The sequence below is a fragment of the Nycticebus coucang genome, chromosome 15 (assembly GCF_027406575.1).
Source record: "Nycticebus coucang isolate mNycCou1 chromosome 15, mNycCou1.pri, whole genome shotgun sequence".
Taxonomy (NCBI): Eukaryota; Metazoa; Chordata; class Mammalia; order Primates; family Lorisidae; genus Nycticebus; species Nycticebus coucang.
In genome coordinates, this window is record NC_069794.1 from 12037273 (window position 1) to 12063085 (window position 25813).

The following is a 25813-nucleotide window of genomic DNA, read 5'->3' on the forward strand; positions in this document are numbered from 1 at the left end:
GCAGTGTTACAGCAACCATCTGTCTGTTGTTAACTTTATTAAATATCTGTTGATTAGGAAATGATCTTTTATGTATTTATATCCAATATTTAGTCTGTTATTTAAATATGGATGTCTTTACTGTGGTTTATTTTTGCTGTGGGAAACTCAAGTATAAAACACATTATAATCTTTTCCCATTTGTAATACAGGTTGAACAACTCTATCTGAAAATCTGAAATGCTCTAAAATCTGACACTTTTTGACATTGTGCTCAAAAGAAATTCTCATTGGAGCATTTTAGATTTTTAGATTAGGGATGTTTAACCAGTAAGTATACATGCAAATACCACGTATTACAAAATTAGAAGCAATTCAATATGTGAAACACATGTCCCCAGCATTTCAGACAAGAGATACTCAACCTATAATGGGAAGTAAGCTGGGATGCCCAGGTGAAATACAAGACAACCAGCTACATTTCAATTTCAGATGAGCAATGAATAATTTCTCAGTAAAACTGTGGTATTTGGGATATTTTAAAAAATCATTGCTTGTCTGAAATTCAAAATTAGCATATATATTTATCAGCTAAATCTGGAAACCCCAAAAGAGATTCTTCATTAAAGGTTTTGGCTAGAATGTTTGATTTTCAGAAATGGAGTAATCTATTTTCAGGATTAAAGAGTAGATGTAGGGCAGCGCCCGTAGCTCAGTGGGTAGGGCGCCAGCCACATACACCCAGGCTGGTGGGTTTGAACTCAGCCCGGGCCAGCTAAACAATGACAACTGCAACAAAAAAATAGCCGGGCATTGCAGCGGGTGCCTGTAATCCCAGCTACTTGGGAGGCTGAGGCAAAAGAATTGTTTAAGCCCAAGAGTCTAAGGTTGCTGTGGCTGTGTCGCCAGGGCACTCTACCAAGGATGACATAGTGACAGTCTGTCTAACAAAAAAAAAAAAAAAGAGTAGATGTATATGTCTGAATGTATACATTCAGTTCACAGAGGTTAAGACCTATTTTGGACACCAAAAGACTAGGCACTAATTCTAGACCCAAATAGCCATGCAGCCTCTCTGGACAAGCCATTCTGTTTCTTCATACATTATAAGTAACAGATAATATCATCTTAACATTTTATATGGCTCCTGGAAACAGGCATACTATAAAATAAGTATTTAATATATGACTGCAACGTTAATTTTTAGAAATAAAACCTTTCCACAACTCAAGAATGACTTTAAGCAATGATAGAAAGTATTACAGTAATAAAATGTTATTAAGTTGGAATTTTATTACTAAGACTTAAAGGTAGCTACATGAAGTACATCTAAAACTATTTTAAGACATTAAACACTTCTCAACCTCTTTTATTTTTTTTTTTTTTAAGAGAGAGGGTATTACTCTGCTGCCCAGGCTGGAGTGCAATGATGTCAATATAGCTCACTGCAGCCTTTAACTCCTGGGTTCAAGCAATCCTCCTACTCAGCCTCCCAAGCAGGTGGGACTATAGGTGTATGCCACCATGTCCCATTAATTTTTGTACTTTTTGTAGAGAAAAGGTCTCCCTATGTTGCCCAGGCTGATCCTCCCACTTTGTCCTCCCAAAGTGCTGGGATTATAGGCTTGGGCTACTACACTGGGCCTCAACCTCTTTTTTTATTTGAACTGACAAGGAAGTGGAAGTAGACAGTATCCAAGAAATGAAGCCAAAATAACCAATAACTATCAGAAATATCTCCAATTAAATATTAGAAAATACTAGATTAACATACAGAATCAACAGTTTTTCTCTAAATTTTGTATAGTCACCCAGCTCATTTTTCAAAGTTGTATACACTAGGCATTCAACAAAAATGATATTATTCCATTAAATAAATAAGAAGGCTAAGTAACCAAAAATACTATAAGTAAATAGTGTTTATAGGACAGTGGTTCTCAATCTGTGGGTCGTGACCCACAGGAACTGTATTAAAGGGTTGCAGCATTAAGAAGGTTGAGAACCACTGTTATAGGGGAATTCTTAAATACATCATGAGTTTTTTAAAACTACACATTTGCATGTACAGAATATGAAAAATCTCTAAGAGATACAGCTTCCTGGGGAAAAAAAGCTTCAAAACATGTACCAGTTAACGCAGGCCACTTAGCATCCCCGGACGCAGCCCAGGACATGCCTGCTTGAGCAGCACCTGTTTAAGCCACATGGCATGTGCCATTCACATTGGCAATGAACTTTCAGTATGGAAAAAGACACAGTATGTTTTAGCTCATGTGAAAAATGGTAGGTGATAAGCACATGTATACTGCACATAGGTTATGCATGGAGAGAGACTCTACAAACAGCAACAGAGACTGCACCCAGTAATAGACATCAGGGCACAAAGTAAAAGAGATGCTTATTTTTTCTTGAATACCCTTTATTATGTGCACAAATCACCTCATAGAAGTAAAAAATTAAAACTTAAAGTAAATTTATAAACCTTCCGAGTACAAATCAGATATGAGAACATCTGTGTTACCTATTAAGTAGCTGGGAGACATTTTCACCTATGTTTAAAAATATCACCCAGTTTTACGCTAAATAAACTAAAAAGCTGGCATAGACAGTAACTACTTAACACAGATTAATACACATTTATTGAGTATGAGAAGTGTGAAAGCTAATGGCTTGGTTCCTGGGGACAGCAAATGGGTAAGATCCATTCTCTGTCCTCCTGACCCTCATGGCCAATTAGGAAACTCAGAATCTAAAAATAAAATAGTGTAGTAGTAGTCCAATAGCATGAGCAAGTGCTAGATGGGGAATAGGACAAAATTATTCTGCCCTTAGAACCTTACAAGAAGAGCCCAAACTCTCCCCTAAACTACACGACAGCTACACTAATCTAATGGACATCTCCTTGATAACCTGATTTCCTCCCCAAAACATGCACCTCTCAGTGTTTCCCACCCGTCTCAGTAAAAGATGGTTCTATCCTTCTTATTTCACAAGCCAAAACTCTAAAGTCATCTTTGATGCCTTTTTTCTTATGAAATATATCCATCTATTTGAAAATCTGGTCTACCTTCACAAAATATCCAGAATTCAATCACATTACTTCCCCTGCCAGTCCTGTGACCCAAGCCACTGTCATCTCTCACCAACGTTCCTCCTGTAAGAACCTGCTGAGGCAGCTCTCTGCTTCCACTGCTGGCTAAGACTGCTGCTAAGAACCAGTCGCTATTGTGCTTGTTTTTCAACTATTGAATGGGGGTATTTATTGCAGTGTCATATCCTTTTCTCATCCTTGTATGTTAGACGAGTGAATGTCAGGCTGCCTTTAAATTCAGAAGCCTTGCTTTCATGGGAACATAAACAAAAGTCTCATTCAGATCTGGCCGAAGTTTAAAGATGAGATAAATCCTGGTCTTGAAAGGAAAATGTGTCTAGTCTGTTTATACAAGGACATGATCACCAGGTGCCAAAGGACAGACTGTAGTAGCTAGTAACCAAAGGTGACCCCAGGGTGACACACGTGCTGGGACCACCACACATGCACAAGCCCATCTGCAAAAGATTCTAGGCAAGTCAAGGAACTTGCAAAATGCAACAAAACTCATTCTGTGCTGGTTCTGAGTCCAAATCATAAAAGGGAAGACAGCTTTTTTCAGGCAGTTCTTACCTGTAACTTCATAATTGTAGACATTCTTATACAAATACCACATGGAGAAGCCCTGAGGCTTCACACCGAGAAAAAGAGAGTGTCTTGGCTGAGCTTAGTCTTTACACTATCCCTCCTAGGCACCTAACATGGAGTGTTCCAAACCAGTTATGACCGGTTTGAAACAGCCCCAACACAAAACTACTGCCCAGGAGGACACCGTATGAAGCAAAGAAATGCCAAGCTAGGCCGGGCGCGGTGGCTCACACCTGTAATGCCAGCACTCTGGGAGGCTGAGGCAGGTGGATCACCTGAGCTCAGTAGTTCAAAACCAGCCTGAGCAATAGTAAGACCCTATCTCTACTAAAAATAGAAAAATTAGTTTGGTGTTATGACAGGTGCCTGTAGTCCCAGCTACTCGGGAGGCTGAGGGAAGGAGATCACTTGAGCCCAAGAGCTTGAGGCTGCTGTGAGCTGTGATGACGCCACAGCACTCTACCCAGGGCAACAGAACAAGAATCTATCTCAGAAAAAAAAAAGCTAAACCAAGTCAATCCTGAGAATTATGAGAAATAGTTAAATGTTGTTATTAGAGAAAAACATACAGTAACATAAAATTCACCCCTTTTTAGCCAGTTTTAAGTGGCATTAAGTACATTCATATTGTTGTGTGTCCTTAAATGTTTTAAATTACCACATTTTGAGATAGTTTATCCCTCAGCAAAAGGTAACCAAAACATGCTACAAGTGGATTCAGCAAAGAAACTGAATTTAAGACCCATATATAAAAATCAGCTATGTTTCTACACACACACAACAAACAACAGACAAATAAAATTTAGGAAATAACACTTTTAATATCTAAAATTATCAAATATCTAGGAGTAAATCTAATGAAACACACACAAAACCCCCACACTCAAAACTATAAAACGGTCCTAAAAGCAGTAAAAAAGACCTAAATAAATGAAAAATATTCCAGTTCATAAATTTAAAAATTCAATATTAAGCCTGTACCTCATGGGAGGTACATGCCTGTACCTCTGGGAGGCCAAGGCGAGTGGATTGCTTGAGCTCACCATTTTGAGACCAGTCTGAACAACAACAATAAAAAAGTAAGACCCCTAACTCTACTAAAAATAGAAAAACTGAGGCAAGAGAATCACTTGAGCCCAAGTTGGAGGTTGCTGTGAGCAATGACGCCACAGCACTCTACCCAAGGCAACAGCTTGAGACTGTCTCAAAATAAATAAATAATAAAAATTAAAAATTCATTATTAAGATGTCACTTCTCCCCAGAATAATCTCTAGATTCAATACAACCTAAAAAATCCCTTCAGGTGGGAACAGGGAAGGTGGGGAGACAGATTGACAGGTAAAGTCTAAAAATTTCCATGGAAATTCAAAGAACCTAAAAAGAGCCAAAACTATCTGAAGAAAAAAATAATAAATTTAGAATGCTTACAGCCCACGATTTCTAGACTTATTATAAAACCACAATAATTAAGACAATGGCCAAATCTCAATTTACAACAAATGGTCACAGAAATAATAAATGCTGAAGAAATTAGATGTCAGAATAGAAAAAAATTTACGCTGACCCTACTTCACGCTAAACAGAAAAAATTAATTCAAGGAGAATAATAGGCCTAAATATCACACCTAAAATAAACACACTCCTAACTAGGGTAGCAAAACAGACTTTATTAAACTGGACTTCAATAAAATTCAGAACTTCTGTTCCTACAAAGACATCGTTAATAAAGTGAACAGGCAAGCCACAGGTAGGGAGAGGGCTACACTGTGTGTGTATGTGTGCACACGTGCACGTCTGACAAAGGACTCATAAGCAAAATAGAGACAGAACTCAGACTAGTCAATAATGTTTAAAAGTCTAATTTTAAGTCTTGGTGCCTGTAGCTCAGCAGACAGGGCACCAGCCACATACACCAGAGCTGGCGGGTCCAGACCCAGGCTGGGTCTGCCAAACAACAACAACTACAACAAAAAAATAGCCGGGCGTTGTGGCGGGCGCCTGTAGTCCCAGCTACTTGGGAGGCTGAGACAAGAGAATTGCTTGAGCCCAGGAGTTGGAGGTTGCTGTGAGCTGTGATGCTACGGCACTCTACTGAGGGTGACATAGTGAGACTCTGTCTCAAAAAAAAAAAAAAAAAAAAAACGAAAGAAAGAAAAAGAAAAAAATCTAATTTTAAAAAAGGAGGGCAAAGATGAAAGCCTTGAGTAGTCGCTTCACAAAAAGATAACCAAATGGTCAATAAATTTATAAAAAGGTGTTTGACACCAATACTTAACAGCAAAATGCAAATTAAACAAAGTAATACCGTCAGAAGGCCACCAAAATGACTAAACATTTAAAAACTTGAGAATGACAAGTGTTGGAAAAGATGGTAGCAAAGGAGACTCTCATATATTACTGGTGGGAGTGTATGTTAGTACAGCCAGAGCACCTACTAAAACTAAACATAATCTTACTATGTAACCCAATAGTATCGCTCCTCAGTCTATCCAGAAGTGTGTGTGTGTGTGTGTGTGTGTACACACGTGGTTACATCTATAAAAATATAGCTTTTTATAATATAAAAAAAGCTGGAAACAAACCAAAGATCCATCAATAGGAAGATGGATAAATCACAGATTAGACAAACCATCAAACACCACAGAACAATTTTTAGGGGCAAATGATAACACAGAATCTCATAAAAGAATTTCAAAGATATGATGATGTGTGAAAAAAGTCAGACCAAACCAGAAACGTAAGGACAGAACTAGTCCAGGATGGCAGACCTAGGGACAGCAGTTACTCTTGGTGGCCATGAATAGGGACTGGAAAGGGGTGCCAAGGAATCTCTTGGTGCTCATGGAAATGTAGCTACAAATGACTATTACACAGTTAAATGTGTATATGTAAAAAAATGTTTAAATTGTACACTTAAGATTTGCAGACTTCTAACTGATTATATAAGTTTGTATATTTTTCTCACTTTGGAAAATTTGAGAATCTACATGAAAATTTCCTACCATACCTATGATAAATGTCCACATTCTCCACCAGCAAAAAGTCCAAACCCCTTCAAAAATTAAAAATAATATCTATATAACATCATCAATGAACTTAAAAAAGAACAGAATCCAGGGCTGTTATGTCAGGCCCCCATCAGAAGAGACAAGGCCAGCAAATAACCTTTTATTTAGTTTTTTGGTTCTTTACACCAAATTAAGATTAACAAATATACTCAAAATTTAAAGATTTCAATTTTGATATTCATTTTTATCAAACTTTATTACACATCAATTCATAGTCATAATGTGTAAAATTAGCATAAAGGCATTTCCGACAAATGAAATCATCAACAGACTTGTCTTCCTCTGTATTTTATTTCAGAAAACCTATTTTGTTTTGCCAAAATCCACACCCCGACATCCAACTGAAGGATTAATATCTTAATCTGAATAGAAGAAGTGATTTATTTGTCTCTATAATCCAGCTCCTAGCAGAATGCTTGTCACAGCAAGGTACACAACCACATGATAACTTCAAATGATACAGGCCCCCCGGTCAGGCTGCACTTTTCTTTTAAAAATGCCCCAAAATGGGCTCGGTGCCTGTGGCTCAAGCAGCTAACGTGCCAGCCACATACACCTGAGCTGGCGGGTTCAAATCCAGCCCGGGCCCACCAAACAATGACGGCTGCAACCAAAAAATAGCCAGGCGTTGTGGAGAGTGCCTGTAGTCCCAGCTACTTGGGAGGCGGAGGCAGGAGAATTGCTTGAGCCCGGGATTTGGAGGTTGCTGTGAGCTGTGAGCTGTGATGCCACGGCATTCTACCCAGGGTGATAGCTTTAGGCTCTGTCTCAAAAACAAAAAACAAACCAACAAAAAAAATGCCCCCAAATAGTCCAGCCCTGGCCTAGAAGGGGACTTAGTGATCTGAAGGTAGAACATAGTCTGGTCAGATATCTTGGTACTGCTTCTTTCTGGAGATGGATTTTTGTATCACTCCCTGTCCCCAAAGCCCTATCCTAGCACTTAAACAAAAAAGGATACCAGATTCCAAAGGCAGGTAAGCAATGTATTTTGTTCTTATTCAAACATGCCAAAATGATTCGCAATCATTCCAAATGGAAGAAAATATGTTTCCAATAGAATTAAATGCTATTACTGTAAAGTCATAATAATGAAAAAGCATTTTCAATATACCAACCTGAATTTCTATATGACGAGGGTTATCAATAAATTTTTCTATTAGTAGTCTATCATCACCAAAACTAGAAGCAGCTTCTTGAGATGAAAATCTAAAACCATCCCTTGTAAAGGAAAAAAGAAGAAGAATCAGACTAACAAATACAGCCATCATTGTCAAAGAATACCAGATCAATTAAATATATCAGACTAACAAATACAGCCATCATTGTCAAAGAATGCCAGATCAATTAAATATTTGTTTTGACTTACTTCTGAACAAAGCAGAAAACAAATTCCCTCAATGTACAAATAACTAAATTCATTTTGGTTGAACTGCAACTTTCCCACCTCCTAGCTCTGTGACATACGGTAAGTTATTCAGCTTCCCTGATACTAGATTTTCTATGGAAATAGCAATACTGATATTTCACCAACTGTTAAATATGACATTTTAATCAACCATACAGAGCATATAAAATTCAGTTCCATTTCTTCAACTATAATATACTATTAATAAAAAATATTAAAATGCATATCTGACTCAGAATTCAGAAGATGCAAATAAAAATACCAAGGGTCGAGTCACCTGCACAACTGGAGTAGAACCAGAATAAATGCACTTGCTGTGACAGAACACACCAGGGGAGTTCTCAAGAACTTTCCTAATATTTTAAACACACCTTGAAAGCAAGCAAGCTCATCACACACCCCCCAACAGGTCATTACAATTGTATCCTCTTTAAAATTAACAAGACAGGAAAGTACAATTTTTGAAAATACAAATATGAATATAATTATTGCTTTACATAGTTTATTCATAAATTATAATTTAAATCATTATTAAAATATATCTATTAAACTCATAATATGGGACTAATTGACCAGTCCATTAAAAACTCAACTTGCTTTTCTAAAATTTAGTGCATTATTTTCCATTCATTAATATACTGAGATAATAAAATTTAGCTTCTCTTATATCTAATAAATAGTTTCTTAATCTTTAGATTAAATACCTGTATTTAATGTACAACATTAAAACCAAATCCTCTGGTCCTTTAATTTGCAAAATCTGTCTGATAATTTTCTGATATGTTTGCTTTTGTGCTTGAAACATACAATACTGCAGATAAACACTGACTAGAAAACAAATTTCAAAACATTGTAAAACCGTCCTATTTCCCAGAGGTCTCAGAGGAAAGGTGTTTGATTTTCTTAGTCCTCCATTACCTCTTTGATTTAGAGGAATGGAGTTTGGCTCTCAGGAGACCACAAACTTCAAAGAAACTAGAAGCACAATGAATCAGTTTCCAATACCATATAACCAACGTTTTACTAGATGGGATGTAATAAATTACACAGATAAAATATAGCACTTTACAGTTTGTCTCTGCTGTAACAATGGAGAGCATTCATTTTGCATTTAAACCAAGAACAACAAGAGTAAAGAATCAAAAGTAGGAACAGTGTTTGTTTCATTCAATTGTATGTTCATTCAATGATGACCAAACTTTATATACCCAGTAATAATTTAGGTGCTAGAAATATAAAAATAAAGCAGAAATCCCCTCAGAATGCCTGAAGTCTGGGAGTATTGAAAAATGTAGAAATAATCAATTTTCCATTCATGCTATACATTTCACTTAAATTTGAATAAGGAAAAAAACCCAAAGATTATCTAAGTCCACCTTTAACGATTTTCACAATTCTCACCACAAGGTATTGTATAAGCCTAGTCAACAACATTCTTTTTAAAAATCTTTCAGATTATTCTACAGATGTTACTTCCCTGAAAGAGCTCAGGAAAGATGTTGCAAGAGAAAGACATTCCTTAGGATAAAAGAATAAAGCAATTAAGGGCTGCTAAATGTTCCCCTGCATTCAAAAAAATCTAAAATTTTTGTGGGTTATACAGAATAAAAATTACTTCTTGAAGGAGGGAGAGAAGAAAGGAGGAACGGTGTGGACAAGTTGTGGCCTAATGTTAACAGTTGGTGGCTCTAGGAGACAAACGTAATTCATACAGGTGCTTGCTGGACTGCCCTTTCAATCTTCTGTAGTTTTGATTTGTCCAAATGAACAGGGGATATGGAGCAACATTTTAAAATAAGGAACATGTATTATTAAATCAAATAATGTCACACCTTTGTTGATCTCCACAAGGTTTCAGAGATCGCTTATTCATCAAGGTAAAAAGAGTACCATTTTAGGTTGAAAAGTATTCATGTATTTGTATTAATTCTATGAATATATTTTTAATAAATGCAATTTTACTTTCCAAGAAAAGATTTACCCAAGGATCCCCAATTAATAAACGATTACAGTGATTTTTGAAAATATTAAAGTGTAAATTAAAATTCGTAGATCAATAGCAGCACAGCAAACCTCACTCTCCACCATAAAATGTCACTGACAGTACCCCTGGCAAAATGACTAAGAAATTGAAATCTGGCCTGGTGCAATGAGTCAGCCGGTAATCTCAGCACTTTGGGAAGCAGGACGATTGCCTGAGACCAAAAGTTTGAGACCAGCCTGAGTAACATAGCAATACCTTGCCTCCAGGAAAAATAACAATAAAAAATTTTAAAAGCCAAGCCTGTAGTCCTAGTTACTTTGGAGGCTAAGGCTAGAGGACTGCTTGAGCCCAGGAGTCTGAGGCTACAGTGAGCTATGAAGACATCACTACACTCCAGAAAAAAAAAAGGAAACTTGAGACCCCAAGAAGAGTAATAAATAAGTGGTAAATGTTTTTCATGGTACTTATATAGCAGTTTCCCTTATATATATATAAGGGAAAAACAATGAGAAGAAAATTAAGGTTCATAAAAATACACCTCTCACAAAATCACAAAACCAAGCCCTGTTCATTATCTGTACTATATTGTACCATTCTGTCCCACAAAGAGGTTTTAGCAGATTGTCTTTTCCAAAGATGGCCACAGCATCTCCCATTCCATGTGCTCTTGAATGTTGTCACTCCCTCATAAAGGAGTGAAGTCTCTTCCCCTCCACTTGAATTTGATCAGAAGCTTGTACTTGCTGGTAATGAGTAGAAGACAGTAGAAGGGAAAGCATACCTGTGATTCAGTCATGAAAAGTATTATGGGTGGTGCCTGTGGCTCAGTCGGTAAGGCACCGGCCCCATATACCGAGGGTGGCGGGTTCAAACCCGGCCCCAGCCAAACTGCAACAAACAAATAGCCGGGCGTTGTGGCGGGCACCTTTAGTCCCAGCTACTCGGGAGGCTGAGGCAAGACAATCGCTTAAGCCCAGGAGTTGGAGGTTGCTGTGAGCTGTGTGAGGACACGGCACTCTACCGAGGGCCATAAAGTGAGACCCTGTCTCTACAAAAAAACAAAACAAAAAAAAAAAAAAAAAAGAAAGAAAAGTATTCTATACTTAGAACAAGAGTGCACTGTGTATAAAGGACACGATAATCTCAAATTGAGCAGAAAAAAAGAATATGTGTCATGCCATAAAATTATCAAAGTAATTCACAACTTTTACGGACTAGCAAGGGAAGGCAAGTACATACTGACGCAATACATAAACTCTCAATGAAATAATGACTACTTTTAAATATAGTTGGTTCAAACCATTAGACCACATTCAGAACTATACAGCCAAATGTTAGAAAATTCTGCCTCAAAAATAAAATCATGACTGCAATTTTTTAAAAATACTGTTAAAAAAAAAGAAAATCCTTTGTTAATGTTTAAAATAATAAAAACCTTTCTATCACAGGATAATCATTACCAAAATATAAATAAGGAAGGTTTATGCATAATTGAAAGTTTTTTTTCCCACTGAAAATAAAAATTATATGGTTACTATAATGGCTCCATTATGTTCTTGCTATCTGTTTACCTGTCAGTTTAATAAAACTCCAGTAACTGCAATTTTCATCAAAAGTATATTTTGGACAGCCTCTCACCTGGTCTCTTCATCATCCCAAGCGATGCGCATGCCTTTCCCACCACCACCTGCCGAGGCCTTGATCATGACAGGGTAGCCTAACAGCAGGGAAGAATTAGACAGAAGTTAAGACTTTGATCGTTTGGATGTATGAACATGACAACTGACCACATGTTCAATAACAGAGAAGACAATAACTAATTTATTTAAAAGTTCCTTTCCTTAGAGTCAGGAAAATAACACCAGTGTAATGATCTTATACACATATTAAAAATGAGAGTGTGATCATTCTAAAAGAAAAAAGGCTACTTTTATCAACAAGCGTAACTTTTTCCCCAGTAATAAAATAAAAGCTAAAGAAATATAAATAAATTGAAAGTAGATTCCAAAACCAGAAGTAGATATAGTATTAAACTAACAAAGATCTAAACAGATCTAAACGGCCCTACACAGAACCAGAAACACCTAAAATACATCACAAATCAAACTCCTTTTCTCAAAAATGATTTTTAGGTACTTGAGGTATTTTCATCTGAAAAGTCACAAAAAAAAAAAAAAAAACCTCTACATCTTTTATCAGCAAGAACTGACACAATAGTATTGGGAAGAATCAAACAGCTATGATAGCAGGGGCGGGAGCAGAAGACCCAGACTCACTAACATCAATAGAAGAGCTATCACACTGCTCCCTACACTCAACAGGGTATTTTGAAAATACAAAGTAAGGTCCAAAACAAAGGACATAACAGCTAAAGGGTTTTTTTTTTTTTGGAGATCGAGCCTCAGACTATGGCCCAGGCTAGTGTGCTATGGCATCATCACAGCTCACAGCAACCTCAAATTCCTGGGCTCAAGTGATCCTCTTGCCTCAGCCTCCCAAGTAGCTAGGACTACAGGCCAAGTGCCCCCATACTCAGCTAATTTTTTTTCTTTTCTTTTTAGTAGAGATTGGGTGTTCCTCTTGCTTAGGCTATTCTCAAACTTCTGAGCTCGAGCAATCTCCTGCCTTGGCCTTCTGGAATGCTAGGATTACAGACATGAGCCACCAGCACCCAGCCTACAGCTAAAGTTTTATAACAGAAAATCCTAAAATTGTTGCCAATTATATGATTATTTAAATTAGTTATTGTACAGTAAAATTTGACAACAAGAGTCATCTATAATGATCTATCAAGAAAAATTATAAGTCTCCCTCACACAGGTTTTCTGAAAACAAGGTGAAGACACTCATTATGTTTGTGATAGTTTATGATCTTTTCTGAAGAAAGAAGTCAGTGAGCACTTTTAGGACCCTTCCCAGTCTGTGATGTTCTAATAGCCCTAAACTCAAGTTACAGCATCCTTAGAGGAAAAAGGAAGAAGGATCAAAAGTCAAAGACCTTTTAACCCTCAACCACAAAACATCACCCTTAACATCTACTTAGTTAAAATGGCACTTGCTTCCTAAATGTTTCATCATTAATTCAATTATGATTTTTATTTTAAAAAGATGTTTCTGTTCATTATGTTTATGTGGGATAGCATTTTAAAAAACAGTAAGTACAGAAAGAAGAAGAAAAATACCCTGTGAGACAAGTTTAAGAAATGACTAGAAGATTTCAGTTGAAGTACAGAACGTATGTAAGATGGTAGAGGAAAAGAAAACTGAAAACACCGATTGGGGGGCAAAGTAGAAAAGATTTTCCATGCTTTGATTCTTCATCCTGCATGAGAGCATGCATGATTTTTGATCCTGCACTAGAGTAGTAAAAATGATATTTTGTCTCACTCAATGCTGTAGCCTTGCAATGAATGTTGCATAAAAGAATGAGAGTGAAATCAGGAAAGAAGAATTAGCCTTTCAAGTACTCCCCTTGGCCATCTGGTGGTCATAGTGATATTCAGCAATGAGGCATACTTATTCTAGGATGAGTTCACAAACTTAATTGCCAGACCTTCATACTATGACATCTCTGATGGCCATTCCAGAAAAAAGAATTCCAAACTCCCTTGAAGGGCAGACTAGGCGCTGACATGAGTGCTTAGCTTCCTAAGGGGAGTACTTCAAAGGTGACCACAGCACTACTCAGCAATGAGGCATGTATCACTTTTACTAGGATGAGTTCTCCAACTCACTTGTCTAACCTCATATACAAACACACTTTTTATATGTACAATGTGAGACAGTGGTTAAGTGCTATAATAAAAACAACCCACAGGAATGTAACTGAGAGTTATCAAAGCAAGTGTTCCTTAAAAAGACTTCTTGGAGAAAACTGATGAGATCTAAATGACAAGGCAGAGCTAGCCCTCTGGAAAACCAATGAGGGAGAATGGTTCCTCACAGAAGGAAGGAACAAGCCAGAAAGTGTTATATAGGAGTGGGATGTGACTTAATAAAATATTTTTTAAGATCCCTTTGGCTGGCCAGGCATGGTGGCTCACACCTGTAATCTTAGCACTCTGGGAGGCCAGAGCAGGCAGATCACTTGAGCTCAGAAGTTAGAGACCACCTGAACAAGAGCAAGACCCCATCTCTACTTAAAAAAAAATAGAAAAATAGCTGGACATTGTGGCAGGCACCTGTAGTGCCAGCTACTTGGGAGGCGGAAGCGAGATGATCTCTTGAGCCCAGGAGTTTGAGGTTGCTGTGAACTGTAATGCCAGGGCACTGTACCCAGGCAACGGAGTGAAACTCTGTCTCAAGGAGAAAAAAAAAAAGACCGCTTCAGCTGCGGTGCAATGAACGAATTATAAAAGGGCAAAGGTAGAAACAGAGAGACTGACTAGTAAGCCTTTGCAGTGGTCCAGGTGACAGGTTGTGACTTGGAATTGGCTAGAGTCAACAACAGTTTGCATGTGGAAAATAAAAGAATAAAGGACTCTAGGAGCTTAGGAGATTTTCCATTTAGTTATGGATTCCAAGTTGAAAAGAACTGTGCTTTTTGACCAACTGATGATGCCACATTTATCTACACAAGACACAATAATCTCACTCTTCCAAGCAAAACCTACTCCACACATGGCAGACACTGTTAACATAAAATGACATCGTGATAAAGTCATAAATTGTGTAATAATTTCATGTCACATTTTCCCTACAGTTTCTTGAGTTAAAATGTCATAGAATAACTAATGGAGAAGAACAGGTAAAAAGAAGGGGAAAGTAAATATTTCTTGGGAAATGTCTTATTTTTAATTTAGTGGTACTGGTCAGAAATCGCTCATGGATCAAAGAGAGTGATAGAGTGGTGTCTTCTTCTTAAAACAGTTAGGAAACACCTATAATTAGCTGCAAAGCTAATAAAAACAAAACAATAGATTTCAGGGAGTAGGACAGTCTTCTCCATGGATAGAATAGGGCCAGATAATGAGATCTCACAAGAGAAAATAAAAGATTCCCAACAAAGACAGGAAGTAAAAGTTCAACATTAGAAACATAGAGATATCAAGTATCACAGATTTTATTCATCATAGTTCTTTACTGTCTTTAATATGAAGTAGTTCACTTGCTTTGGGGCATTTTTTGGTAGGGGAAGAAGATTGTTGGTGCATTTTTATTGTTTTAAAGGGAAAATCCCTCATGATAACATTACTGAAGAATCCAGAGTGATTATTTTAGAATATATTCAATAATTTGAATGTATTAATAAATACTAAATAGCTGATATTGTATCCTCATTCTTATATCACATCAGAAAGAAAAAACAGTCAATTTGCTCCATTATTGATGAAGTTAGGCTGGATTACTTGATTAAGTTGGCATCCATTAAAGTTACAGAAAATACGCCATTTTCTCTTTATAATTAGCAAATAATCTATAGATTGTCACTTTGAAACTGTGATTGCCCTATATCCAAGCAATATTTCACCTATGATAATGAACATAAATGCTTCTTGCTTTAATCAATTTCTACATTATTCACGCAAAATGAGTTAAAAAATAAAACAGACAAAGATCTTTGCCCACCTTTGTTGTTTCTCCAGTGGCTAACACAGTGACTAAAGAATACTATATAAAGTAATAGTTACTAGGTGTATTTGTTTATCATTTGAGTAGCCGTCCAGCAGTTATTTTTACTGCTATTTTCGCCATATTTATTGCAGCATTATCCATTCTGTTGTGACTGGGCATTCAGGTTGTATTTTGTCCTATTTACACATAATGCTTCCTTAAATATTTTTGTATTGATTGCCTGGAATTTTGCATGAGGTTCCTGGAGGATGTGTCTACGGGTACAGCTGCCAGGTGGCATACCACTAGTATAAATTCTTTATTTACAAGGATCAAATATTGTCACTTTTATTTATCTCCATTATCGCATCACTAATACAAACTACTGTCACCTCTTGAGAGAACTCCTAGAATAGCCTAACAGGATTGTCTACAACTACAGCTGCCCCCATCTAAGCCACACAGTGGTCAGTGAAAGATCACCTCTCCTTCCTGCCTAACACTCTAATGTGTTCACATTATACTAAGAAAAAAATATATATATATAATGAAATAAAAATTATGAACACATGAATAAATAGTGTGGAGAAAACTGAAAGGTTACCTAATATATTCTTGTTTAATCAAAACATGGCAAAGAGCTATACTAGATTTAGCCCTAAGAAAAGAATTTTTTAATGCCTAAAAAGGTATTAATGTAAATATAAATTAAATTACCTTTCAAGACCTTTTAAATAAAGGTAAAAATATCCAAACACACAACATTGACAATGTCTAGAATCCAGTAAAAAATAAACAGATATGTGATGCATATCAGAAGGAAAACAGTCAACAGAAATAAACCCAGAAATAAAGAATCTTAAAACAGGTTATAAATACTATTATAAAGCACGACTATTACAAACATGGAAGAGTATTTCAAGGGGAAAAAATGCGATAAATACTTTTTTAATTTTAAAATGAAATGTCTAGGTATTAAATGAAAAAGATGATATTCACTGACTACAAAACAATTAAGTTAGAATGAATAATAAAACAAAAAAGCTGGGGGTTTTTAGTTATTTTAAAGTACATCACAAAAAAACATGAATCAAAAAATCATAATGGAAATCTGAAAATACTTAGAAAGGAATAATCATGAAAAATATGTATCAAAATTATGAAATACACTTCTCTGCCCACATCCCTGGTTCAGGACATTCCCTTGATTTCTGAAAGCATGGCAAACAACGGCTAACTTGTCCTCAGCTTTCTGCCAAAGGTCTTGCCCTTTCCTAGGAGCAGCCCACACCCAGTGAGTAGTTGACTTAGGTACATAAAGGCTCAATCCCTTTGTCCCAATTTGGGATAACTATGGAAGACTGACCAACATTCAGAGTTCTTTCAATTATTAGCTGAGCCCTTTGTTGAGACAAATCTCAACTCCACTTCTCCCTCCTTCCAGTTTCCTTCGCCCCTCCACAGGAGTTGGTCCCAAGCTTGTTTCCCCCAATACCTTTCCTGATTATTCCAAGGATTCCAAGCTGTAATAAGAGAAGTACATTGAGAAGGCAGCCACAGTGATATAGGCAAGAGATGACACTACCTTCAACATAGAGAGTCATTGGAGAAATGGAGAGAAGTGGAAAAACTGAAGAAACATTTAGGAGATGGTGTTAACGACCTACAAACTGCAAAAGCCAGACAACCATACATAGGTCTAAATGAATTCTTCATCATGAAGAAACTCATCACTGATTATAAAAATTAAGACTTCTCTAGGTCTTGCCTCTGTGATCTCTGATATTATAGATGGTGGAAGCTCCTTCCAGCCTAGGTCACTGAATGATAGCACAGAACAAAACGACTCCTGCTCTAACCGACAACCTGACCGATGGGAAGCAAACATGCTAAATGAAGAAAAGTAAATCTCTGTTTTTTAAAGTCACAGTGGGGGTAGGGCAAGAGATAAAAATGTGGTATACTCCAGCTCTGATGAACTAATGACAGCTGCACAGCACAAATAAAACTCAGCACGTTACCACAGTCCTTCAAGGAATAAAACTCAGGATTTTCTGGGAAATTTGGCTGCCGTGTACTACATGGCTACATTGAAAAATTCTGACTGTGGATATAAACAAGGAGACAGTTTAAATTCAAGAGAGCTGGGGAAATAAATTGTATTATCAAAGCTTTACTCATCTTGTATTTATCTGATCATAACTTTCTACTGATTTTATTGCTCTCTTCAAATTACAAAATAGTTTTATTTTAGTTTAATCATTAACAATTTCATTTTGGTGCGCCATTTGGGTTGGCACATTTCAGAGTGAGGGGAAGCACATTTGCATTGGTAGTGTTTGGAGCCTATAGTCATTAACTAATGAACACAGGTGTCACAGTCCAACTATGAATCGTCCACATCTCCTCCACGACTGCACATAGATGGCCTTTCCTCAGTTGGTCATACACACACTTAAATACATAAATAACTGTATAAATATATTTAAATAAAAATGAACCAATATTGTGCACGTAAAAATATAATGAAGATGTGTTATAAGCTAAAATAAACTGATATGTAACACTTTAATTGGTGGAGAATGGCAAAACTGATTTTGTCTGGGCACATAGAAAATACCAGATTCTTAACTCTGCTCCAGGAATCAGCACGTAGATTAAAGTACAAGTCTTCACAGACCACAAGCTTCCAAACAAAAAAACCATGTTTTTTCACATTACAATGTGTTTCCACATTACTGCTAGAATATTGTGTGAGGTCTTTTGCAACTGAGTGAAAGAAAAAGGAAAAAGAAAAGATTGACAAGAACGAATAACAATAGAACAAGACGAAGAGGATGAATGACTGAGAGGACACGGAGAGCCTTTTGGAACTATGCTCAAACCCCAAGGAAAATACAGGCAGCCAACTGATGGTGGAAAAGAAAAAGCCACAGAACCACACATTCCCACCTCCCCAGGAGTATCATTCTAACACCAAAGACCATGATACTTCAGTAACAGGAAAACAGCAAAACAAGCATCTCAGTCTTTAATGGCTTTCACAAAGAATGTTGTAACACCATTTTCTTCAACATAACTTTTCCTTAAACTTTGTTTTATAAATCTCGTTAGATATTAAACATATTTCCTACTGAAAAGCAAATTAGCAAATAAATTCACGGGGTGTAGCATGCTAAAGAAGGTATAAATTGTAACATTTACTCAAAGGTTTCCTTACTCACAGTGACACATGTGACATATAAAAATTTTTCTAAGCAATATGAAATAGAGGAAATCAAAGATTCCAGGCTTAGCCACACATTTTTATCACTCTGACATATAAACAATTTGTTTTTCTATATAAACAATATGAGCAACTTTTTTTCATGTGATATTATGCCATAAGGAAGATGGGTAGAATAGGCAAAGGAAAATAGCCAGGGCTGAGAAGAACGAACTGTCACAGACCCTCTATACTAATCAAAGACCAAGAAAGAGTAGTCAGAAACTGATATGAAGAAAAGACAAATGAGAGAGCCTAAGTTCAAAGAACAAAGATGCTATGGTTATGGGTTAGTATAAAGGTTCAGTAAAAAATTCTCATACAGGCTGGGCACAGTGGCTCACATCTGTTATTCTAGCACTCTGGGAGGCCCAGGCAGGCAGATCACCTGAGCTCATGAGTTCGAGACCAGCCTCAGCAACAAGCAAGACCCCATCTCTACTAAAAATACAAAAACTGAGACAAAAGGATCGCCTGAGCCCAAGAACTTGTGGTGGCTGTGAGCTATGATGCCACAGCAATCTAGCCAGGTCACCAGAGTGAGACTCTGTCTCAAAAAAAAAAAAAAAGCCTCATACATTTGAATCTCAGATTCCTAAAAACTTCCGTTAGTCCGGCCTTGGGAATAAAGGCTGATATTAGTATTGCCACCCCAGGTCTCTTTTGGTTACTAGTTGCCTGGGGTATCTTTTCCATCCTTTCACTTTCAATCCACTTGCTTCTGAATCTAAAGTGACTTTCTTATAGACAGCACATGCTTGGATCATATTCTTTTGATCCATTCTGCTCTCTGCCACAATACATATCACTTCATACATACTAGGAAGGTAAAAACAATTTTTTTAATATAAGTATTGGCAGGCGGCACCTCTGGCTCAGTGAGTAGGGTACCGGCCCCATATACCAAGGGTAGTGGGTTCAAATCCAGCCCCAGACAAACTGCAACAAAAAAGAGCCGGGCGTTGTGGTGGGCGCCTATGGACCCAGCTACTCAGGAGACTGAGGCAGGAGAATCGCCTAAGCCCGACAGCTGGAGGCTGCTATGAGCTGTGAAGCCACGGCACCCTCCCAAGGGCAACAAAGTGAGACTCTGTCTCTAAAATATGTGTGTGTGTGTATGTGTGTGTGTGTATCGGCAAGGAAGTGAAGAAATAGAAACCTTTGTACATTCATGCTAGAAATGTAAAATGGAATACCTGCTGTGAAAACCAATTTGGCAATTCCTCAAAAAGTTAAACCCAGCAATTCCACTCATAGGCATATACCTGAGAGACTGAAAATGGGTATTCAAACAAATACATGAGGGTGGGAATGTGTGGTTCTGTGGCTTTTTCTTTTCCACCGTCAGTTGGCTGCCTGTATTTTCCTTCATTATTCCAGCGTACACGTTGGGGTTTGAGCATAGTTCCACAAGTCTCTCCATGTCCATTCATCCTCTTCGTCTTGTTCTATTGTTATTTGTTGTTGTCAATCTTTTCTTTTTCCTTTTTCTTTCACTCAGTTGCAAAAGACCACACAATATTCTAGCAGTAATGTGGAAACACATTGTAATGTGAAAAAACATGGTTTTTTTGTTTGGAAGCTTGTGGTCTGTGAAAACTTGTACTTTAATCTACTTGCTGATTCCTGGAGCAGAGTTAAGAATCTGGTATTTTCTATATGCCCAGACAAAATCAGTTTTGCCATTCTCCACCAATTAAAGTGTTACATATCAGTTTATTTTAGCTTATAACACATCTTCATTATATTTTTACGTGCACAATATTGGTTCATTTTTATTTAAATATATTTATACAGTTATTTATGTATTAAGTGTGTGTATGACCAACTGACCAACTTCATTATATTTTTACGTGCACAATATTGGCCCATTTTTATTTAAATGTATTTATACAGTTATTTATGTATTTAAGTGTGTGTATGACCAATGCTCGTCTCACGCCTGTAATCCCAGCACTCTGAGAGGCCAAGGCTGGTGAATCACCTGAGCTCAACAGTTCGAGACCAGCCTGAACAAGAAGGAGACCAGGTCTCTACTAAAAATAGAAAGAAAAATAAAAACTAGCCAGGTGTGATGTTGGGTGCCTGTAGTCCTACCTACTCGGGAGGCTAAGGCAAAAGAATTGCTTGAGCCCCGGAGTTTGAGGTTGCTGTGAGCTATGATGCCACAGCACTCTACCCAGTGTGACAAAGTGAGACTATCTCAAAAAACAAACAAACAAACAAATATATGGGCACACACATTTGTAGCAGCACTATTTATGATAGCTAAGAGATGAAAACAACCCAAATATGTCCATCAACATATGAAAAAACAAAATGTGACATATTTATCCATATCACATTTTGGATAAATGCTGATAAAAAGGAAAATGCTGATACATGGTAGAATATTTATGAACCTTAAAAGGGCAGACATGGTGGCTCATACTTATAATCCTAGCACTCTAGGAGGCTGAGGTGAAATGATCCCTTGAACTCAGGAGTTCAAAATTCCTCAGCAAGGGTGAGACCCCATCTCTACCAAAAATAGAAAAATTAGCCAGGCATGGTGGTGGGTCCCTGTAGTCCCAGGAACTGGGGAAGCTGACACAGCAGGATCACTCAAGCCCAGAAGTTTGAGGTTGCTGTGAGCAAGACTGATGCCACAGCACTCTAGCCTGGGTAACAGAGCAAGACTCCCGGCCTTAAAACAAACAAAAAACCCACTATTCTAAGTGAAAGAAACCAGACATAAAAGTTCATATGTTATATGATTTTATTTATATGAAGTATCACCAGAATCAGTAAATCCATAGAGACAGAAAGCAAATTAATGCTTGTCAGGGGTAAGGGGAAGGGAGAATAAAGAGTAAATATTGATGGGTAAAGAGTTTCTTTGGGGAGAAATAAGGATGTTATGAAATTAGACAATGATTATAGTTACACAATCTTATAAGTTTATCAAAAATCAGTGAACTGTATTCTTTGGAAAGCTGAATTTTACAGTATTTAAAATTTATCTCAATTTTTAAAAATCTAATCTGTGGTAACCCGGCTACTTCCCGGGCAAGGGATATGTGAAAACTGACTCAGAAGAAGCATGAGGGAACTCTCTGGGGTGATAGCCATGTTCAACATCTTGATGGAGCTCAGAGTTACACAGATGTGCATATATGTCAAAATCAACAAATACAGACTTAAGATTTGCTCACTTGATGTAAATTCTATAACTAAATAACATAAATGTATACAAATACTGAATTCAGTTGATAACCCGTGTGGTGCAGTATTTACTGGGACATGTACTGGTTTGTACATTTTACTTTGAAATGCACCAAAAATAAGATGGATAAAGCAAATCTAGCAAAAGGTTAGTAGTGGAATCTTGGTGTTGAGTATAAACATCTACACTGTAAAACTTTTTCAAAATAGTGCTTGAGATCATATCAATGTACACAGCTATGATTTAATAAATTAAAAAAAAACAACAACAAAATAGTGCTTGATGGAAATTTTTCAAACAAAAACATTGGAGGGAAGTCAATGACCAGGAAAAATATGTGCAATTCATAAGTACTACTCAGAAATTTAAAATATGGTTACTACACAAAAATGACTGGGTGGCGATATTAGAGCATGTTCCCTTGAAGACATGAGATTTAAGTTAAACTCTAAAAGACCTCAAGGAGCTATCTACGTGCAATTATAAGCAAAGGTCTTCCAGGTCCCCCCTCTTTCCTCATCACCCCCCAAAACTTATCCTAAAGCCAGGAAATTTGGGGTGGTGATGTTAAGCTAACATGACTGAAGAAGAGTAGGCAAGGAAGGGATAGTATAAAATAAGATTGGATAGAAAGGCAGGTGCCAGCTCACATGGAGTTTGTACTGGAGATTTTATCTAAGCACAGTGGAAAGTCATGGGAGGGTTTAAAACAGGAATGGGGAAGGATGAGATGAGGTGTGTCCTTGTTCTTTAAAATAAAGCACTGTCAGCTATGTGAAGAATGACTTTGAAGTGTTTAAGAAAAGAAGTAAAGAAACTATTGTCATAGTCCCTGCAGAAGACAATGGTAGTCTGCAGCAGGAGAGTGCTAGAAGGTGGTGAGTGGTGGAAATGGAATACACTCTGAATGAAGAACTGACAGATTTACAAGAAGATGAGGAGGAGAGGAGGCATCCAGGACTGAACAGGGTGACATTTACTGACATGAAGAAACCGGGAGAAGCAGGTTTGTAGTATGGTGGGCTTGAGAATTTTTAAATGTTTTCTTATTTAAATTGGGCATGATTTGTGATTCTGAGAAAAATAAGCAAAAGAAAAGAATCAGATTAATCTGGAAGTTGCTAAAAGGATGGGTTTTAGATTTACAATTTCTTTTCCCTTTTAAGAATCAATTTCGACTTCATTGTATTAAGGACTTTCAGTCCACTGAAAAGATCAAATTTAAATGGAAATCAGGCTCAGTGATTACTGTTGTCTACCACTGAGGTTAAAGATAAACTGAGGATCAATAGCCCTGTATCTCTAAACTCTGACAGGATAAAGGGAAAAAAACAGGAGCAAGAATGAAGGAGACAAAGTAGTACAAAAACAAATACACGGAAGTAACATATTAAGTCTTAAGTGTCTCTCACCTCACCCATGATAAGAGATGTCTGCTTCTTTAATTCCATGTATAACACACTTAAGCACCTTAAAGTATTTTATACAAAGTCGTGGCTCAAATTTTAGCTCTTATCCCCTAATCCCATTAGTTTAGCCAAAGTATAATGGAAAATTGTGGTCTGTGGAGCCAAATAAACCTAGATGTTAAACCAGGGTGTGCCACTCAGTAGCTCTGTGAACTTTAGCAAATTGCCTTTTCTAATCCTTAATGAAAATAATTAAACCCAAAAATTAGCATTAGAAATTAGTTAAAAGTGCCTGGCTGGTGGGGAAATGTTCATGAGCAGGAGCTGCTATCATGTAAAAGATACCTCGTTCATCAATGTTGAGGACACTCAGGTTCCTACTCCGGCATAGCACTGATCCCTGCGTCCAGAGAAAAGACAGGAGAGAAACGGGGACCACAGAAGAGAGGATCAATTTCATTTTCACCACGTAACACAGAAAGAAAGAAAAGAGAGAACCATACGAATTGGTACGACATGGGCGCAATCAGCAACTTACAAATGGATGGATTCAAAGGTTTGATTATAATTCATTTGTTTAGAACTAGAAACATATTTTCTCATGAAATCCATGAATAGTTCACCTCTTAGATAAACTCACAAAGGCCTAGCAAAATCATACCATAGTTAAAATGGGATATATCTCAATAAAATTAGTAGGGAAAACTGATGAATTACCAAGCAACACAGAAAACCTAGAGATTTTAGTAATATGTAATTTATTTTATAAGCTAGCTCTTGAAGGAAAAGGTTTTATGGCAGGTTTCTGTGGTGACTTAGAAGGGGTTTTCAGGGAGTTCCAAAGAGTTTTTAAAAACTGATGACCCTACTTCTTTATGTTTTATTTTACCACAAATTTTATGGCTTCCCTTTCTTTGAGTATAAGCAAAACACTGGCACTCTTATACTTAATAGCCATGATTGCTATCATATATTTCACAAATGAGAGGGAGTAATTGGGGAAGAATTAGAGGAAAAATAGGAAGGAGGAAAGAATCATAAAGGATGTGCCCAAGTATAAAGAAAAGAGACTTAGACTGAATTAAGTAAGCTGGGTAGAAAAAAACCTGAAAAGGTGTTAAAGCACAGCATTGAACTATTGAGGGAGGAGAGGAAATCTCTCTGAGAGATCCCATCACAATTAACTGGTTATCTTAAAGGTCACAGGTTATAACAAAGGTGGAAGGAACGGCATGAAAGCAAGCAAAGCAATCTGCAGGCTGCCGTTTATACAAAGGAAATGCTCACAAGTTGAAGATTCACATTTCAGAATGTGGCACAGCAGTGAAACTGTAGGTTATCTTCTAATCCATTTTCATTTCCCTAAATTTCCCCCAAATACTGCCTTGTTCTTTTTATGTAGATACTATAATAGTACTATTATGTCCAAGGAGATAGATAATAATTATAAACAAGCTAAAACTAGAAAGAGGACTTTTTTAAAGTATATATTTAAAGAATAAACTATTTTAGAAAAGCTCCTCAAAACCCAGTGGATGCAATACATGCCTCTTCAGCAGTGAGGAATGCCAGTGGTTTCAGACCACAGACAGAAACTTTTGATTTTTCTCAATAAAGAAACCACAGAATCAGTTCCATGTGGTCCAATTTATTTAGCAATCTGGCAAATCTTCCTATGAAGTACGGTACTAAAATGCTTTTTGAAAAAATGTTGATGATTCTGAATCAATAATTCTCTAATTAATGAAGAGATACTGTAATCAAATAAAGTAAGATTTTCTATGGTCTGGTCTTAAACACAGAACCTATAATCAATAAGATTTCTACAAAACAAATAAAATACATTTAATAAAAGAACCAAACGATTTGACCAGACCCATCTAGAAAGAGGGATTTATTACAAACCAACCTGGTTTTCAGATCACTGAAGAACTGCTAAGCTAGCCTGTCCCACTTGCAACAAACATATTTATTCTAAAAAGTAATCACTTTCAGACTAATATATTTCTAACATATCACAACTACATAAACTTTGCCAAATCAAATACTTTCCAAATGTAAAAAACAAGTCTAAATATTTGATTCAATAGAACACAGGACTATAAAAATGTTAGAATAAAATGTTGAAAAGCTCAGAAGCAGGAATACATGGGGGCTGAGAAAGTGCTGGAAATGCCTATCAAGCACTGCGTCATGTCTCTCACCATCTACAAATTTCTGTCAAATGTATACAACTTCTGATTTGAGTAATAAAATCTAAAG

The 25813-nt window shown here is 36.9% G+C and overlaps 1 protein-coding gene across 3 annotated transcripts in view; it reads right to left on the minus strand.

Moving 5' to 3' along the window:
- Positions 1 to 25813, minus strand: part of PCCA (propionyl-CoA carboxylase subunit alpha) — a 396610-nt gene that overhangs the window by 234340 nt on the left and 136457 nt on the right. For all 3 annotated transcript variants that reach the window (XM_053563974.1, XM_053563972.1, XM_053563973.1), the window contains exons 9-10: positions 11758 to 11836; positions 7846 to 7948 (exon numbers count right to left, since the gene is read on the minus strand). In XM_053563974.1, coding sequence (XP_053419949.1) covers positions 7846 to 7948; positions 11758 to 11836 — 182 coding nt within the window. The remainder of the gene's footprint in view (positions 1 to 7845; positions 7949 to 11757; positions 11837 to 25813) is intronic.